At 49.1% G+C, this 18,746-nt stretch overlaps 6 protein-coding genes across 6 annotated transcripts; 1 reads left to right on the forward strand and 5 right to left on the reverse strand.

Annotated features, from left to right (window-relative positions):
• Positions 1-705: 705 nt before the first annotated feature.
• Positions 706-2,310, reverse strand: TRV_03715 (uncharacterized protein; the record flags this gene model as incomplete). Its single annotated transcript, XM_003022109.1, has 6 exons — positions 706-976; positions 1,035-1,117; positions 1,172-1,345; positions 1,399-1,417; positions 1,467-2,095; positions 2,146-2,310. Coding segments are annotated over 6 exons (1,341 nt in total), but the record flags the coding sequence as incomplete, so codon positions are not given.
• A 1,535-nt stretch (positions 2,311-3,845) lies between these two features.
• Positions 3,846-6,180, reverse strand: TRV_03716 (uncharacterized protein; the record flags this gene model as incomplete). Its single annotated transcript, XM_003022110.1, has 2 exons — positions 3,846-5,309; positions 5,500-6,180. The coding sequence occupies 2 exons, from the start codon at positions 6,178-6,180 to the stop codon at positions 3,846-3,848; spliced, it is 2,145 nt and encodes a 714-aa protein (XP_003022156.1).
• Positions 6,181-9,898: 3,718 nt separating this feature from the next.
• Positions 9,899-11,398, reverse strand: TRV_03717 (uncharacterized protein; the record flags this gene model as incomplete). The annotated part of the gene is made up of 2 exons (XM_003022111.1): positions 9,899-10,156; positions 10,208-11,398. The coding sequence occupies 2 exons, from the start codon at positions 11,396-11,398 to the stop codon at positions 9,899-9,901; spliced, it is 1,449 nt and encodes a 482-aa protein (XP_003022157.1).
• Positions 11,399-11,917: 519 nt separating this feature from the next.
• On the reverse strand, positions 11,918-13,838 carry TRV_03718 (uncharacterized protein; the record flags this gene model as incomplete). The annotated part of the gene is made up of 4 exons (XM_003022112.1): positions 11,918-12,104; positions 12,223-12,372; positions 12,462-13,291; positions 13,365-13,838. The coding sequence occupies 4 exons, from the start codon at positions 13,836-13,838 to the stop codon at positions 11,918-11,920; spliced, it is 1,641 nt and encodes a 546-aa protein (XP_003022158.1).
• Positions 13,839-14,904: 1,066 nt separating this feature from the next.
• On the forward strand, positions 14,905-16,991 carry TRV_03719 (Mis12-Mtw1 family protein; the record flags this gene model as incomplete). The annotated part of the gene is made up of 5 exons (XM_003022113.1): positions 14,905-15,223; positions 15,304-15,900; positions 16,012-16,131; positions 16,194-16,362; positions 16,418-16,991. 5 exons carry the CDS (start codon positions 14,905-14,907, stop codon positions 16,989-16,991), a joined length of 1,779 nt encoding a protein of 592 aa, XP_003022159.1.
• Positions 16,992-17,341: 350 nt separating this feature from the next.
• TRV_03720 (uncharacterized protein) lies at positions 17,342-18,637 on the reverse strand (the record flags this gene model as incomplete). Its single annotated transcript, XM_003022114.1, has 1 exon — positions 17,342-18,637. One exon carries the CDS (start codon positions 18,635-18,637, stop codon positions 17,342-17,344), a length of 1,296 nt encoding a protein of 431 aa, XP_003022160.1.
• Positions 18,638-18,746: the final 109 nt, after the last annotated feature.

Consider the following 18,746-nt stretch of genomic DNA (forward strand, 5'->3'; position numbering starts at 1 on the left):
CTTATATATATATATATATATATATATATACATACCGGTAGTAGCAATAAATCTAGAATAATGAGCCACCGTGGGGTGGTAGGCAAGGGCGTCCGCAACCATCTTCACGGCGTTATGAGCGTTTCTCTCTTTCGACGTTGAGTCCAAAACCGAGTTTGATTCAGCTGTGCAAACTATCGAGCGGTAGGTGACGGTTCGCGCTGTGGGATCTGGTCTCACTTGTATGATAAAAATCTATCAACTTGTATAGAAGTCGTTCTGTTGTTCTATTGTTTCATCTGGGGATAAATGCAACGATCATGAAGGAAAAAGGCCGAGGGAGTCGCACCTTCAGCTGCACGTGATGTTTACCTCGGCATCTGTAAAAGGGTCATAGATGCGACAACTTTACGGAGTGCTTGCAGGGTTGTTAAAGGTGAGATGGAGGCATTAATAAGGATATTAATTCTAGAAGTCCACGAGATTGGTACGTGTGGACTAGTTATTATGTTCTACCTACTTGAGGAGCAATAATTAACACAGCCGGGGTCAGTTCTTCTCTTGATCGTGGCTCACCGGGACTGCCGCTTGAGTTCCCATTGTGCTTGTGTCATACCCGTTCTCTTGGAGATACTGTCTAAATCGCATATCCTCATAAGTGATTGTGTCCTATACTTGGAATTAGTATACCCGAGCCGTATATTACAGAGAATAAGGGTCACATACCTGTCCAATATGGGGCAATAAAAATACGGTCAATGCTGCGCTGAACAAACAGAGTGCGCTAGACACAAAGAAAGGATCCTGTCCAGCACGTATCGGATTTGGTGCATTGTCTTTGATAATGGGGAAGACATATGTTCCCACGAAAGCTCCGATCTTACCCATAGCTGCTGCTATGCCATAGTATTGCCCTCTGATAGCCGTTGCACTGGTTTTTGATGCTACAAGGCCAATGTTGTCTCCCGGTCCAAGCTCACCCAAGGACAAAAATATACTAATTCATTGGTTAGTCTAGGTCCAGAAGAAGACCTTGGAAAAAAAAATTCACTTACCCATAAACAACCACGAACCCAGCAACGTTTTGTGGCGTGGCAAGATATTTATAGCAGCCAGCCATGATAAATCCCAAGATACCCTGCAGCCCGACCCCTAGCGCGAGGGCATACCTCGGTCCTATCCAGTCACTTACCCAAGCTCCTGAGAAGGAACCAGGAATATAGAAGAGGTTGAGAACAGTGTTCCATCCAAAAGTCTTCCAAAGAGGAGCGGATGAGCCCAGGACAATTTTCAGCCAGACAGACGAGTAGATGCCGAAGGAGTATGCAGAAAAGTCATAAATAAACCAAATAAGGGAGACAACCGACTATGCACAGGTAAGTATGAAGTAAGGCGGGAATGATAATGAGAATCGCTTACAAGTCGTTTCCAATAGAACCTGTGATAAGTCAGCATTAATTGAGTGAAGAATTAGGATGTAAACGTACTTGACAATAAGCCAGACAGGATATTTGTGCATACGCTCTCTGTTGAATTCTTCAGGCTCATTCAGTTTCAGCCGTAGCCAAAGCAGAGTTAAAGGAGGAATCACACCCAGTCCTAGCATCACTCTCCACGCAGCTCGCAGGTGATTCTCAGTAAATATCAAGACCAGGATCATGGGTACCAGGGCAGAGACAACAAATCCAAAATCGATCTGGAAATTGGTAAACATGATAAACCAGCGGTTGCGGTGACCGTGCTTTAGCTCTCCAGTGCTTTCGGCTGCTGCGACGCTGCCAGCTGGATATTCCCCTCCTATGCCGATCCCGAGAAAGAAACGGTAAGCTGTTAGGGCAGCGAACAAGCCGGCCTGGCTACCTCCTGCGCCATGAGCACCAGCGCATAATGCAGCAAATATAATCAGGATAATAGTCGAGGCCATTAGCGACCATTTGCGGGAATAGTGGTCGCTTATGTAGCCGAAAAGAAGCTGGCCAATAACCGTGCCGGCGAAGGCAATCGAAGGAACATTTTTAACGGCGGAAGAGGCGTTGTATGACTCTGGGTAGATCGTAGAGAGGATCGTGTTGACAGATCCAATAACCTGCGATGGCGTTAACGTGCGACCTTCAGGCTGAAAAAGATGGCTTAACCATTTAGCTAGTTAGTTAGCTGTTTACTTACGTTATTCAGATATCCATCAGAGAAGAGACCAGCGCCGCAAGCTATCGTCGGCCAGCTACGCTCCCATCTTGACTTCTCAGGGTTCTCTAGGCGGTGCTCTTGCCCTTGGTTGGACACTGCATCGATAGATGCGTCGCTCTTTGTGATGACTGTCGTGTCCGCCATTTTCCCCCAGCGTAGAGATCAACAAAGTACTCGTACGTTGGTTAATCCAACAGCCTCAAGAGAAGTTGCAGACCTGCCTCTCCTTATATATTACACGACAAGAAAAACTCAGCCACTACCCACAGAAGAGAAGAGGGGAAGTCGGGAGCGAAAGATTATTCGAGACGGAAACATGGCTGCCGGACCACGTAGCTTTCATATAGCTCCGTTCTTGGTAAAATCACAGAGAATGGCATAAATGACGGATGATGCACCCCGACCAGCATGAGTCTTCGATATAAGCTATAATTGGCTCTTGAGTCTTTAAAAGGCAGCAGAAAGGCTCTGCGCATCTCCCGCTATCAGACTTCGAGCAAGAAGGGAACAAGGTGTAACCCTCCAGTTAAAGACGGGATGGCGAATCCCAGTCGTCCAAAGTCACTCTGAGTGGGCCGTCGGGGCAGTCCGAGGGCTGAAACATACCACGAGACGGGCTTAGAAAGGCATTGAATTGCAGCTTGCAGCAAAAAGTCACACCGGCAGATATAGGCACACACACGAGAGAGTTTGTAGGGTAGAGGCCCGTGGATATGCATAGGCGTTCCCTAGAGGGCCGTGATTCTATCGGGATCGAACTACGAGAGAGGTGCCCTGGGTTCTGCGAGGCAAAGGGAGCAGTAACTAGGTTTTGGGCGTTGCCTTGGCTCTATTTCGGTGGCATGGAACTGGGTAGAGCCATGGGGAAGCTTTAACTATTTGCTCTGCTCCGTACTCCGTAGATCCGCTCTGTAGTTATACTCACCTGCAACACTATTTTCGGCACTCTGAGGCCCTCCCTTGCCTGCCTAGTGATGGCGTTCAGTTGTGAACTCGTCGTGTGTCGTTGTATGAATGTCCTTATAAGGAGACCACGCGAGCTTGCCAAGGAGCGTCAAGGCTTATCCCCGTCAAGCTCACCGCGCCAAGCCTTCCCTCCTCCTGCATGCGGTAACACAGCACATGTCTTGTTGCCCTCGAGGGCCCATGGAGAGTACAAAGGCAAGACGTGGAGACATCATGGCCAGACGCCGCCTATGACGGTGTATGGATTGCCTTTTTAAGAGTGAGCTTTCTCCTCTACCATAAGTTACGAAAATCAAGTTGGCTGAATTTAAATATTTTTTCTATTTTTTTTTTTTCCTTTTTTTCTAATGGGTATAGTCTATGGTTTAATTAATTGTTTCCATCTCCTTGCGCTGCTCACCGACTCAGCTCACTCACTCGCGAAAATCAAAGCCAAGACAAGATAAGCATAGTAAGTAAAAAGAGGCAGGCACAATTTGTAGGGATGGGGGCAGTCTCTCGACCAAGAGAGATAGCGTAATCGTTGTGATTAGCCAGAGCAAAAGAAGTGGTAGTAAAGAAAATGAAAGGCAACGCTGAGTATCACATGCAGCTCGACAATAAGAGAAGGCAGACAAAAGTTTAAGGGGCACTTTTCTAACCAAGGCGGGTCATGGTACATTTCGGGTGTATCGGTGGAAGATTTCTGTGCGTGACGAAGTGGGCGAGATGAATTAGCTGGCAGGAGCATTGCCATTGAGAACCTTCTCTGGTTCAGCAACAGCAGCCTTGACCTGCTCGACAACGTTGCTAACAGCGGCGGCGGCAGGCTTGACGGCCTCTTCGACCTTGGCGGCAGCAACGGCTGGGCCGGCAGCAATGACCTCGGGAGTAGCCTCATCAGCATACTTCTTGAAGTTGTCGTTGAAGAGGACACCAAGCTTGGTCACCTCCTGCTTAAAGTCGGCAGAACCAGTCCAGGAAGTCTTGGGGTTAAGAAGCTCTGAAGGCACGCCAGGGCAGGATGTTGGGATGTGAAGGTTGAAGGTGTCGTAGACTTCATATTCGGCCTTGGCGAGATCACCAGAGTGGATGGCATCGAGGATGGCACGAGTGTACTTGAGGGGGCAACGCTTGCCGCCGGTGGTGGCGCCTGCGCCAACCCAACCGGTGTTGAGGAGCCAAGCGTTGGCAGAGTGCTCCCGGATCTTGTCAGCGAGCATACGAGCGTAGCGCATTGGGTGGAGGGCAAGGAATGGCTGGGCGAAGCAGGATGAGAAGGTGGCCTGGGGCTCGGTGACACCGTCCTCAGTACCAGCCATCTTGGAGGTGTAACCGGAGATGAAGTGGAACATGGTCTGCTCAGGGGTGAGCTTTGAGATTGGTGGGAGGACACCACGAGCATCACAGGTGAGAAGGATGATGTTCTTGGGGTGGCCGTCAGAGATACATGGGATCTTGGCGTTCTCAATGTACTCAATTGGGTAAGCACACCGTGTGTTCTCGGTGAGGGTGGAGTCGTCGTAGTCGACGGTACGGGTTTCTGGGTTGAAGACAACGTTCTCGAGAACAGAGCCGAAGCGAATGGCGTTGAAAATATCTGGTTCCTTCTCTGCAGAAAGACCAATGCACTTGGCGTAGCAGCCACCCTCAATGTTGAAGACACCAGTGTCGGTCCAGCAGTGCTCGTCATCACCGATGAGGGCACGCTTAGGGTCGGCGGAAAGAGTAGTCTTTCCAGTACCTGAGAGACCAAAGAAGACGGTGACATCACCATCCTTACCCTGGTTAGCAGACGAATGAAGGGTGAGGACGTTGTGCTTGACTGGCATCTCGTAGAAGAGCACGGTGAAGACACCCTTCTTCATTTCACCAGCGTACTCGGTTCCGAGGATAACCATCTCCTTCTCGGCAAAGTTGATGGCGACGGAAGTAGCACTGGTCATACCCTCAGTCCATCTGTTGGCTGGGAAAGAACCGGCGTTGTAGATGACATAGTCGGGGTGGAAGTGCTCGAGCTCGGCCCGAGAAGGTCGGATAAGCATGTTGCGCATGAAGAGGGCATGGTAGGCACGAGCACAAACAACACGAACGTTGATGCGGTAACGTGGGTCCCAGCCGGCGAAACCATCGACGACATAGATGCGGTTGCGGGTGTTGAGGTAGTCAACGGCACGCTCGCGGTTAATTCTCCATACCTATCAATCCAAGCGCTTAGGTCAGACTTGTTGTTGCCAAGACAAAATTAAGCGCCAAGATATCCGCCAGAGCCTCTTCCGCCAAGATTGCAGAGTCACGTTACCCGGTGGGTGCGGAGCGTATGATATCATCGGCTAGAAGGGTAGGGGGAAAAGGGGGGAGGGGGAGGAGGAATATGGAGAGACGAACCTCGGGGCTCATGGCCTTGTTAACGGGTCCCCACCAGACGTCCTTGGAAGAGCTCTCTTCCTTGACGATACGCTTATCTAGGGGAGAGCGGCCGGTTTTGGCACCAGAGTAGGCGGTAAGAGCACCGCTGCAGGTAATGGCGGTTCCGGTCTCGTAGACCAAGGCATCTTCGTAAAGGGAGGCGACGGAAGGGTTGGCAATCTGCAATGACCAGTTAGAATATATTGAAAGTTCTATGGGTTTAGCTTCCCATTCAAGATGACTTACGATAGCAACTCTGTCATAGTCGATATGGGCGGTCTCGTGGAGTTCCTCCTCGATCTCGGTATGAGGGTGAGACGGCCTGGCAAGCGGTCGGTCAGTGATGGCCCCGGCAGATGTCGAAGGGTCTTGACAGAGGATAATTGATGATAAGGGGGATTTAAGAGAGGGCAAAGGAGCGTACTGGACACCAGTTGGGTGCAAGCTCGTCCGGTTAACTGACGGCATGACCATTTTGAGGGATGTAGAGTGGTAGTTGGAATGATCCTGTTTCAATGCCTGCTGCTTATAAAAGTCTGCCTGTTGAGTCTGGGAAGTAGAAGTGATGGTTGAGGAAGATGGGTTGGAAGGGCGGGAATGAGAGGGTATATGTATCTGATCACGACGAGCGGAAGAGAGGGCAGCGGAGGTGGGCAGCATGGTTGCTTATTATATCCAACGGCACAGGAGCAGTTTAATTTTTCGTTTTCGTGAAGCGTAAGCGTAATATCGTGTCAGGGATCGTGCGAAATCGTGGGTGTTGCTCCGGCAAAGCGGTAGTTTGCTGCTCGCTACTCGTCGTGTCTGGTGGAGTTTTGCAAAAAAGAAGGCAAAGTCAGCCAGGGCACGGGGTTTTTTCGCAAGGCCTGGGCCACCTGCCACCCGGATTCTCCCGGCCCGGTGGCGCTGGCGGGCGACGGTCTTCCCCGACATCCTCCGATCCCCGTGATTCGACAAAAAGGGGAAAAGAAAGGGGGAGAAACCTTCAGCTTCGACTTCAACCGCAACGACATCGACATCAACAACAACAACAACAACAACAACATCCACGCATAGTTGCATTCGAGAGGGCCGCGAGCTGCAGCACAGCAGAAGCGGTGGAAGGCTGCGCTGTATGGAGGACGGGCAGCGAGAACAGTGTCAACCTTGTGATGGCTTACACGATAATTTTGCAGCGAATTGCTCTGTTAGTCGCCTTGGCCAGCCACTCGCCTACCCGTGAAGACAGCCACAATAATGACTCCATAGACGGAGGTACTTACAGGCATCGGATTGATTCTCGAGCTCGCAGGGTCTAGTTTTTATTTTCACTTTCGAAAGTCGGTTTCACTTACTCAATATAATGGTAAACTTGTACGGAGTAACTTTACTCAATTATTGAACGAGCCAGGGAAAATCTCTCTGCAGCCCATGTTGGATGTTGAAAGGTCAGGTAGCTCAGCATCAAGAGACAAAAATTACAGTCCTGGCACGGAGTACTCCAAAACACACCAAATAATCTACAAAAAAGGCCTTCTTGCAAGGATTGGGTTAGGTTCCCCATCACAGACAACCATGGGGGGGTTACCACCATGCTACGCCACAATGCTTACACCTGTCCAACTGAGGGACAAAGAGGGCCCTGACTTCACTCCGGAGTACAGAGCGCTGACTGGCTCGCTGTGCCTTCGATCTGATGGGTGGCGATTCTCGTGGGCTTTCGTACTCCTGGAAAATGGTGACTCGTGATTGCTTTCTCAGGAACACCTTCTGGCCAGGCCGTATTGCAAAACTCGCATCGTTTTGCAAAAAAAGAAAGACGATGAAAAAGGAGTAGAGGGAGCTCTTGCTCGAAAAAGTGTCTCTCATTCCGCGTCACGTTGGTGATTGAGGTTTTCTAGCTCCCGCTCAGCTTCGCTAGCTCCATCGCACCCACGCTTTTGCATTACATGTTCGGCACCTGTCCGAAGGATCGTTGGCTGTTCCAACTTCCCCCGCCAGACCCAGCCCATGCAAGAACAGGGATAGAATTTTTTTTATTTTTTACTCTTCTCCCCTCTTCAGTACTTTCGGGCAACAAATGACGTCTCGAGGCTTTCCAACAGGTGGTATCGAGTAGGCTCGGGAAACTGTTCGAATGTCTTCCATCCAATTGGGCGTCAACTATGAAACGAAAAATGAGACCCCTTGCATCGCTTTCCCGTCTTCCTCCACAGCTCCGTCGTGTCGGGCATTCATGCTCCGTCGAGCTGACCCTCTTCCGCATTCTTTCTTTTTCTCTGGTTTTCGCCGGATTTTCTGGTTGCTTCCTGGAAGTTTGGTGCATAATGNTGGGGGGGGGGGGGGGGGGGGGAAACGGAATCTTCCCTGACAGGAACTCCAGGGAAATGGACGGGCACCCTTCTGGAAAATGCTATCGCACACCCTGAGTCTGATTTGTACGGAGTACGGAGTTCGGGGAAGCGATATCACCCAGCTCATCACTTCGCTGCTTTGAAAACATCGCTTCTTGCTGATCGTCCGCAGCAGGATTGTAACACACTAGCTTCAGCCTCTGGCCGTCTTTTTCTACGAAGTTCTTGCTGCGCCTACGGAGTAGGTCGGCCCTAGTTCAATGTTGAAGTTCATTGCAACAGCAAATGAGGATCGGTTGATTGTTCAACGGCACTCTGTAGGCTGACAGCCAACCCGATGCGGGAAGCGCGCTTGCGACGTATTTCCTAAAAGAACATTTAGTGAGACAAGTCGGCGACCTAGCTGCGCCGGCTTCGTCCTACAGCAGTTTTCTCTGTACGACGTTCTTACGCAAAGAAATCTTAAAATAATAATTCTTGAAGAAATGATCATGAGAATCGGCAGACCGGTGAGCGGATACAGGAGAACAATACAATATCTCTTCGGAGAACCTATTTACTCTTTGGTTCTAAAATGATCCTCTATCTTATCAGCATGAAAGACGATAGAGACTTGCAAGGGTTCCCCTCATCGATGCCATACCCTACTTGTCCTAGTCCTGCCGCTGGGGATGCAGCGGATAGCTATCAGTACTCTAACTGATATAAGCTTCTGACTACACAGGATGACATACTTACATACTACTACTTCAAACTCCCTGGGTCAAAGATAACAAAACGTTGATGAGACAACGAGGCCGATGGAGGGAATAAGCTATTGCCTAGACGCTTAAAAGAGCTTCAAGTTGCTTGTCTGGTCTATCAATGCCTGTAACGGGTAGTCATGGTAGCGCAGCGTCCGGGGATCTTCACAATTTGTTGATCTCCTTTAGGGCCTTGCTATTTTGGGGATGATACATGCTCGACAAATACCTGGTTAATGCCTCATAATCTATTGATAACGATGATCAGGACTAGTCAAAGCCATATAACCCAACCGTCCATCTGCCTACGTTTTTACCCGTGTATCTGTGCACGTATGCATCTCAACTCCTTCATCCTCCACGATCCTTCAATTTAGCTGATTCAATTAGTTTGTCTGTCATACAGATCCCGCCTAGAGTCTATACATATTGATTGATCATCATGCGTACGTAGGTAGGTATACGCCATGCTCTCTGTACGCCTCACCTCGTCTCAGCTTGCTTGTTCTTTTCTCCGTTCTCTACGGAGTATACGGGGGTATGCAAAGTTGATCCTCACTCTGCGTAACTAACTTTTTTCAGCCACAGCAAGCTGCTGTTACTCCCTGCCTGCCGTTTCACATGTTGCCCTGCAGAAACAGGATCGACGACCAACTTTTCGCGTAACGCGCTTACTGACATCTTCCCGCTCCTAACGTCTTTTTGTCTTTTATCTTCTGATGTCTCATCCGTCTTTCCGTTGCCATCCAGTTTTATGTACGGAGTACTTTCCAACATCTTGATTCTTGAGGCCTTTCTGATACTGAGATCGACGGTTAATTCCGGGTGTTTCTCGCTGTTTCCAAGGTTAAGTTGTCTCCGGTTCCCCGGCTCTCCCCGAGGAGAATCCGGGTGAAACTTGGAGTTTGCCGGGGCAATCGCCGGTTTGTCCCGAGAAAGCAGTTTAGGTACATGGTTGGGAGGAAAGGGGCTGCATAGGAGTTTGGTCGAGAGTTGGTAAATTTAGTGGGTACGTTACTCCGTAGAAACGAGTATTTAGTAGACGAGAGGGCGACAGTTGAGTGGGAAACAAACTAATAACGACAGGGATGCTCGTCAAGCAGAGGATCTAGATCGGATTATGGTTCGATCTCTATGGAAAACACATTTCTATAGCCCAAGGTCGGTTTTTATAGGAGCTAATAACAAGCAGAAAAATAGAAATAAATAGAAATCAAAACAGGATGGGTTTGGCCAACCAGAAATATCCCCTATCATCTACCTATGTATTTGTATATCTCGTCTAGGTGAGAGTTATCATTATTAACCTCTAAATTCATTCATAAATTCACCGTGGAATTTGACAATGCGGTCTACCCAGTCAGTTCCAGGTGCTAGGAAGGTCGTGCGGAAGTGCAGAGTGCCCTCCTTCTGTCCAAAGCCTGAGCCGGGGACGACACAGACACCTGTCGCATCGAGGAGACGGAGACAGTAGAACTCGTCTGCCTTACGGCCTGCCTTGGTGGCAGCATCAACGGCCTTGGGTGGTAGATGGATGGTTGGGAAGAGATACATAGCTCCCTATAACACACGTCAGGACGGCGATACAGATATATAATGGACATGACATACCTGAGGCTCTTGACATTCGACGCCCTCCATCTTCTTGAAGGCTTCATACAAAGCAAACGCACGCTGCTTGAGTCCGTCGGCAATACTGTTGTACTCCTTCTGATATAGTTCGTTGCTCTCCTCACCTTCCACTGGCGGGTGAACCATACACTCGAGCAAACACTGGCCGATCACAGGTGGACAGAGATTGATGCTCACGAATTTGTAGACCTGCTCGACCACTTCAGGTTTGAAACCGACGAGTTCAAAATATCCTCCTCGATGGCCGCATTCACCGACCATTCCCTTGGAGACTGAGTGTAGTGAAACCAGCTCAATGCCATCGTACTTACCAGGGAACTCAGCCTGGAGCTCACGTAGACGTTTCTTGAAGGATGTGAACTCGCCCTTGAAAACGTTGGTCTGGTATACTTCGTCGGCTATGATGACCAGGCTCTTTTCGGCGGCAATATCAATTACATCCTTGATGGCCGCGGGATTGAGGCTGGCTCCAGTGGGGTTTCCAGGGTTGATAATCACAATGGCACGAATGTCTGTTCCAGCCTTCTCGCCGTTAGCAAGAGAGGTTTTAATCTCTTCGACATCTGTGGCCCAAGATTGAGATTCATTCAGGTAGTATGGCACGCATGTAGCGTCGAGCAAGGAGAGAGTTGCGGTGTACAGAGGGTATTGGGGGATGGGAACAAGCACTCCAGTCTTTTTGCCAGCGCAGATAACGTTCAGAATAGTGCTAACTCCCGCAGATGCACCTCCAGTCAAGTAGATATCTTTCTGGCTGGCCGGGAATCCGTCTCGGCGGGCGATGAAGTCTGCAACACTTTGTCTGATACCCGGTGCTCCCAGACTCTGGCTGTATGCACCAACACTCTGGACATCTGCTAGCAGCGTCTTTGCCCGCGCAATAACGTCCGATTTGTATCCAAAGGTCGACTTGAGGGCTTCTTCGTTCTGGAGGAGGGGAGGGTACTCCAAGAGACTCAGCACCTGGCGGGAGAAGGTGATGGGCTTTTGTTCGAGCTGTTGCGGATTCCCGATGTTGGCGAAGATGACCTTATCGAATGGCAGCTTCTCGCCTCTTTCAAGAGCGAGTCGGTACTCTTCTGCTTTCACCGCCAGCTCTCCTCGGACAGCATACTGCGCGTTGATAACGTTGGGGTTGATATTAGTCCTGTTCATACGGGGAGTCGCCATGGCGGAGTATCGACGAAGGACGGCGGTAGCTTGATAAATATGTCAGTACGGCCTGCGTATAATATAATTGTATAAATATCGAATCCTGTCTATATATATTATAGCAATATAAGATGACTGGGTAGAAATGACTATAGGTGCAAGTGAGGGACTGCTGCCCGCCTTTTTAATAGTCGTGGGCATAAGTTGCCTGACTTTTGCTTTTTCATATGTGGGGGAAGAGATACGAAGCAGTCAGACTGTCATATCATGCCTGGCCAACGCCGACTGGACTTACAAGCACACTGTGACCGAGGCGATGCCGGCTTCGCAGCCAGATGGACACCGGGGAAGCAAAGAAGACGTCCGTGGCATCGAGGGAAAAAGCAATCATAGGCGGTTGACCATGCAGTGGTAAAGCTCGGTAGAGTGCGAAGAGAAGCCATGCCGAGCCAACGGTTTATAGGCAGGGAGACAACTGATGGTAAGGGGGAACAGAGAAAGAAAGAGAAGGAGATGAATTATGACATGGTTTATTTTCTAATTGTTGCTGGACGTAGCGTCATTCGTATCAATTTCAATTGAGCGGCCCTTGATGGTTTTGATACTCGCCATAGCCTTGGCGGTTTGAGAAGATGGAGGGACGGGGGTTGGATATACGATAATGAAGTTTAGAGAGAGTATGTGGGCGTAGAAATAAAGGCGGAATGGAGTCAAGAGATCAGGGCTTTATATTTCTATCTAGGCCGATGTTGTTGTGGGTTAAGGACATGAACAAAATAGCTGGGCTGGAGCCACGAAGTTAGCCGCGCTCACTGCCTCTCAACCTCACAGCCTGGCCGTACTTCTGCAGCTTAGTGATTAGGGCGTCTCCCTGTTTGACTACGTCTGCGTACTGCTTGTTCTTGTCGTCTGGTCTGTTAGTCTCAATGATCCCGTTGACCCTGTCAATCGTGCACGATATCCGGTCTCCGGCAATAAACTTAGCAAGGTCCCTATAATAAATCAGTATTCTGCGCGGAAGTAGGCGCTGGAAAAAGTGACTGAGGGGGCTGTTGGCCGGGGATAAGTAAAATAAACATACCGGTCTAGGAAATCGATAGTGACACCGAAATCACCGGCCATACTTGCTAAGCCAACAACGCGGTAGCTCTGCAGTAGCTGCTGGTAGCCGCGTAGTCTCATCTCACGCACAAACCAGGCACGGTGCTCGAACAGATACCTGTCCTGGCTAAGGAAGTTATCTTCCACTGCTGCTAATGCAGAGAAGAATGAGCGGTACTGGCCCATGTAAAGGCTGCTAACCAGTTTGGTCAATGAGGTAAAGTCGACGGGTGCTTCAGCTTCGGATTGGACGCCAGTTTCGGTACCTAGCGTGGTAAGGTTGACTACTTTGGATGCTGTGGCTGGTGTAGGAGTGGCACCGGTCTCCACGTCTGTCATCTCTTCATCACCTGCTCCGGGACCTGAGGAGAGAGACCCTGACAGCGCAGATAGCCTGTCCTCACCTTCTCCTAGAAGAGCCTTGATCTCTGGTGCATCAACTACCTTGGCCTTGAAGTCCACACGTCGAAGAGATAGCGAACCAGCGAGAACAGCATAAATGACCAGGTTGGAGTAACTGCAGAGTTCATAACTGGTGAATGTCGATAGACTGTCGAGGAGTAGAGGTGCTGCAAGGTTGTAATTGCGGATAGTAAGTAGGTGAAGACCCTTATAGGCCTTTAACCGATTTCGACGGTCCCAGTCACCACCAGACTCAACAAGAGTGTTTGCACGGTCTACAGTTTTCTTGACGAATACCTTATCACCAAAGAAAAGTCCAATACGGACCATAGCAAGCACAATATCAATCTTGGTGCCTAGGATACCAGTATTTTCAAACACAGCCTCATAAGCCGCGATGGCTTTATCCTAAATCAATCGAGCATGTAAGATTGGTGTCAGGTAAGAATAGGGTAAGAAAAGATGATAGCATAATACACACCTTATCGCCTACCCTGGCCCAAAGTTCTGCTTTCTTGCCCCTTGCGGCTTGTACTTCCGTCTCACCGGCCGCCTCAGCCGCCTCTTCCTCCTCCTTCGTCAACCTGTCCAATTCCCTTTTATTCTCCGCGACTAGGCGATCATAGAGCTTCTCATCCCACACCAACTCTGACCTGCTAGTTGATGGTCTCCGCGCTAGCATGTCCGACATCACTACCACCCCAGTGCTGCCGGGGCTCGATCCAGCTGCTGTAGGGGACTGTGACGAGCCTTCCCCAGTGCTATTAAGTACACCTTCTACCGGATGGGCAAGGTGTCTGTATAGGGGCGCCATGCTGTGCTCTTTTATGGCGGCCTGAAGCTTTTTCAGCGAGCTCTGGCGCGAAGAAGCGTGGCATGCTGGGTTTGAGAGGTTGAATATGTCTTGACTGAGGGAGAGGTCGGGGTATTTGGCAAACTGCGGGTCGGAACCCATGGCGACGGAGAGTGAGTAGTGAGTGCGTCGGTTAGATCTGTATCTCAGTCGTGGGTCCGCGGAGGAAGAAGGCGTTTTGCGTTGCTTGCTGCCTGCTTGTCTGCTGTTCTGCTGGCTGTTGATGTTGGTGATGTTGAAGCTTGAGCTTTGATTTGGTTCGAGCTCCAGCGGTCACGTGGTGGGTCGTATTCCTGGATGTAATACTAAGATACTCTGTAGGCAGTGTAAAGGAGGAAATATTGATTACAGACTAAGAAGTAAGGTATTATGCTACCTTCTATAAGGTAACTAATATGGCACGGAGGGGAGTTCTATATACAGAAATGGAATAGGCAGACACTATTTTTTTTTCTTTTTTTTTTAACTATGGGAATGCTCGCTTGGATTTCTGATGTTAGAAAGAGAAATGTGCTTACTAACCAAAGCGGATAATTCTAGTCACGAGCCTCTCTCTTAGTAATAAATTACATAATACATGCTAACCCAAAACAGGGCCTTTGCCAAGACCAAAACAACCTCCCAAAAGCGGCTAGCGTCAGTGCTCGCTCTGCCCGCGATTTCATGGGAAGACGAAGCAACGCCAGCGATATCAAGTAAAGCGACAGACGAGGGCGACGGCGACGGCAGCGGAGGACTCGACCTGGTTACCTGCGACCAATATACGCACAGTGAACGCTTAGGACATTGCGCCATTTACCACTGAGGAGATATCCTGACGGGAGTGAGACAGGAGAGGCTGTTTGGATCTCCGCGCGATAGGAACCCCCGAGCTTACGGCGGATTGACATCGACAAAAACGACGAGGGACTGCCTGGACAACTTGAGGAGCTGCCGTGGGATGCGATGGGACTGCGTGCTAGATGAATTGGAATTTATCGTTAACATCGAGGAACCCGTAGTTGCGCTTGAAAGACGGCGGGCAGACGCGCATGAAGTTGAACAATTCGAGGGATAACTGCGCCGGCTGAATAGCATTTTTCAGAAAGGACAGCAAAACCTGGCTCATTACGGCTGAATCAGCCGCTCAACGCTTCTATTTTCCATCGTGTTTTGACAATTCCTGGACATGACTGCCGTCCTCGTGGCTACATGCACTACTACGACGGGACTCGAGCATCATCTTGGAAATATCAGCTGCAGGCCCGGCGGCGCACCGATACAGAATAGAGGAGTCATAGGAGACCAGGAAAAACTGTTGCTAAGGATACGCGCCGATACACAACAGGCCCAGCAAGATTTATTGACTGGATCGCCAGGATTGGCTATGTCACAGACGCGCGGGAGGGGGAAGACATCCGTGACCGCTAAACTTCCCTCCTCAGCGGCCAAAGAAAATGTAGTGGGGAGGAACGGAATAAGCGGGTTAGCTGCGAAGAGGAAAGCGAGTAAGAAAGCCTACATCCTTGTGCTCGTCGTAATGTTTGAGGGTTGATTCTTTGCTAACGTCCGTGGCCCCTTCAAACAGTTGATTATGATGAGGATGTCGAGGGTTTTCAGTTCACGCGTGCTGGGAATGTCAAAAAACCGAAGCAGACAAACGGAGTTCTATTGAATGGAGCATCAGACGGTAGCTCAACCCCCGAATTGAGTAGTGCTGCCTCTGTCCTTCGGCAACAGAAGAAAAAGCCTGTAACGTCGCGAGAACAGAACGATATTATTGAACCGTCGTCGGAATCCATTGATAATAGAACTATGAAACCCAAATCAAAACGACCGGTCCAAGACAGTACTGAGCCAATGAACCAGAAACAATCAAAGTCGCTGAAGAAAATACAGACGCCAGATCCAGGACCTATACATGTGGCTAAGAAAAGAAAACCCGGTAGCAGCAAAGATTCGGCGCCTAAAATACCTCCAAAAGATAACGAGGAAGCGATCCAGAGTACGCCGGAAGAAATACGAAATGCTAGTACCAAAATCGCACTGCCATTCGCGGACACCCCCGTCATCCAGAGAAATAAGGATATGAGGAAAGAAAAAAGCCGCAAAGGCCAGAGGAGAAGCAGCCTTAGTCTTCGTGGTCGTAGAGCGAGCTCCTTGATAGATAGCGGAGTATCAAATGGTAAGTCTTTACATTTTGACGTTATTGAGTAGTGGACTATTGCTAACGTGAGTACACACATAGCCTTACCACACGATAAGGTTGACACTGCGCATTTCTATAAACATATAGCTAGCGAGGGGCTTCCTGAGCCGCGGCGAATGAGACAGTTACTCACTTGGTGTGCCACCAGGGCACTTGGTGAGAAGCCGACGGGGTCACGGTCAGAGGACGAAAGCGCCAGGTTGGCTGGTATGTTATTTTCTGCAATGCTGAAAGGAAGTCAAATTTACTAATCGTATTGCCCGTTTTAGCCCGCGTTATTCAAGAAGAGTTACTAAAAGATTTTGGAGACAGGTCAGACTTGACGGATTGGTTCAGTCGGCCTGAAACAACCACTCCAGCGGTTGTCATTAAAAAACCGAACCCAAAAAATATACAAAACGCCGACAAGATAAAGGAGCTAGAAGAACATATTCGGCGGTGTGTTGAATTCATTTATACCCAACCTGTTTTCGGATGCTAATATACATTATAGTCTCCAGGCGGAGCGTCAGTCTCTTGCAGCTCTTATACGTCCACCATCGGTACCAAGTATTGGCACTAAATCGGATATCATCAAACACCCTACATCCAAACAAGACGATAGACCTGAGCCTTTGCGGCGTGACCCGTCAGCCGTCAACCAATCTCTCCTTGATCCAACTCAAGCGTCAATTTTAAATATTCTTGGCCATTCAGAATCACGGCCCAAAGAAGCCTCCTCGAAAACCGCTAACTCCAGCCCTGAAATCGATACCTCCATATTATCAATATTAGAGCGCCTGACACGGCTTTCTACTTCCCTAACACCAACTCTTGACTCCTTTGCAGCTGGTATCCACAATATTGAGATGTTCCGGCAATCCGCAGACAGCCTCAGCAGTCACATATTACGTATATGTGCTCAAAGACTGGAGGAGCGAGATGGACTACAAGGCAAAAATGCTGATGTGTTGACGTTGCCTGGAGGAAAAGAGGACGGCAAGAACAGTCTCCAAGGGACAGTAGTCGGCGGAAGGGAAGATTTAAGCGATATTTTAAGAGCTCTAAGCAGGCTTGAGAGGAGATGAATTTAGCTGTCCTTATCGTCTCAATTCGTTTGCTTGTTAGTTTTTGGTTAAGCGTCGGGGTTCCTCTTTGGTATGGGAACGGATACATCTATCGTTGACTTGCGCCAGATACCTTTTGCTTTTTGGCTTTTGTTGCTGCTACTGCTTGTTTGTATATATTATGATACCAACATGAAGGATGAACCTGTACTAGAACCGTATACTGCAATTCAGCCGCCTGGCTAATTAATTGAAATAAGCGAAGACGACAATAAGAATGTATAAAGCCAACATAGAAGCTTTGCTGCCGTTAGAGCGTACCAGAAAACGTCATATGAAATAGAACTAAATAGATCCAACAAACACCGCATTTAGTCGCTCGCTCTCCTAGTCCGTTCCCAAACTTCATCCATACCACTCTTCCCTTTCGTCTCAGGAACCCACCACCAGATAAATGATCCAAGTATGAGTGCCATCGCAGTGAATAGCCAATAAATTTGTCTCTTACCACCCATGTGTTCATTAAGGCTTGGGAAAAACTGGGCAACGATAAATGTAGCTATCCAGCTTGATGCGAGGGCCCAACTTTGCGTTGCTCCAACTGCTTCTGGTCCTACTAGCTCCGAGGCTAGAATGAATGGAACAGGGCCAAGGCCAACTGCGAAGCTTGCTACAAATAAGAGCGTTGCCACAGCCGAGAGGACTTTGAAATTGGATGCTATTCCTATAGCAAGTAGCATAGACATGGTGCCCATACCTGCTATACTAAGCAAGATACATGTTTTCCGGCCGAGTTTGTCGGATAATGGTGCGCATATGACTGTCATAATTAGGTTTAGACAGGATACTAGGACTGTTAGGAGAGCTGCGGTCGTCGGGAGAATAGTAGATAGGAGCGAGACGCTATACATGACGATGCTGTTGATGCCGGTGAACTGTTGTGTAAGCATTATTGCGATGACGGATATTATGGCGGGTCTGTATATTGGATCCATCAACGCTCCAAACATAGACACGGGTTCTTTGGAACTGGAGGCAGTTCTTGACGATGGGTTTGCCAGAAGGGATTCTTCTTCCTCCGTTTCGACGGTTATGGAATCTCTTGGGCCGGCAGGAGCAGAGGTTCCCCAGGTTCTTATTTCTTCACTGATATCTGCTGTAGGCCCTCTTATTCTTTGCAAAATCTTTTTGGCTTGGGCCATGTTCTGGTTATCTGCGAGCCAAACAGGGCTTTCGACAACAAATACCAGCCCAAAGAGCTGAGCGACACCAATACACCCGGACACAGCGAGAATAATACGCCACGTGCTTCCTTTGCTGAGAAAATATCCTAATACCTGCGTTAATAAGATACCAATATTGGCCATAACTTGAGTTACGGCGCCAAACATCCCCCTGCTGCTCGATGGAGAGACTTCGGAAACGTAAATCGGCCCAACCACGAGAGAAGCACCTGACCCGATACCAGACAAAAATCTCCCTGCCACAAACAGGGAGATGGGAAAGGCAACAGTTTCAGCAAGTGGGCCAAGGATGAAGAATAGCGTCGAGGACCGAAGAACAAGTAGTCGCCCATACTTAGTAGAGAGTGGCCCAGCCAGGAGGGCCCCGAGAAGTCCGCCTAGGGTATAGCTCGAAGAAACAAGACCAAATAATTCCTGGCTCATCGGAATACATTGAGGCAGTTTAGATGATAAAATGTGATCCTTCTCGCATGTTATCACAGCCTTAGGGGCATTAAGCTCAGCCTAATACGGTATGAGAGCATAATATTGC

Source organism: Trichophyton verrucosum (assembly GCF_000151505.1).
Source record: "Trichophyton verrucosum HKI 0517 chromosome Unknown contig00302_1.f1.exp, whole genome shotgun sequence".
Lineage (NCBI taxonomy): Eukaryota > Fungi > Ascomycota > Eurotiomycetes > Onygenales > Arthrodermataceae > Trichophyton > Trichophyton verrucosum.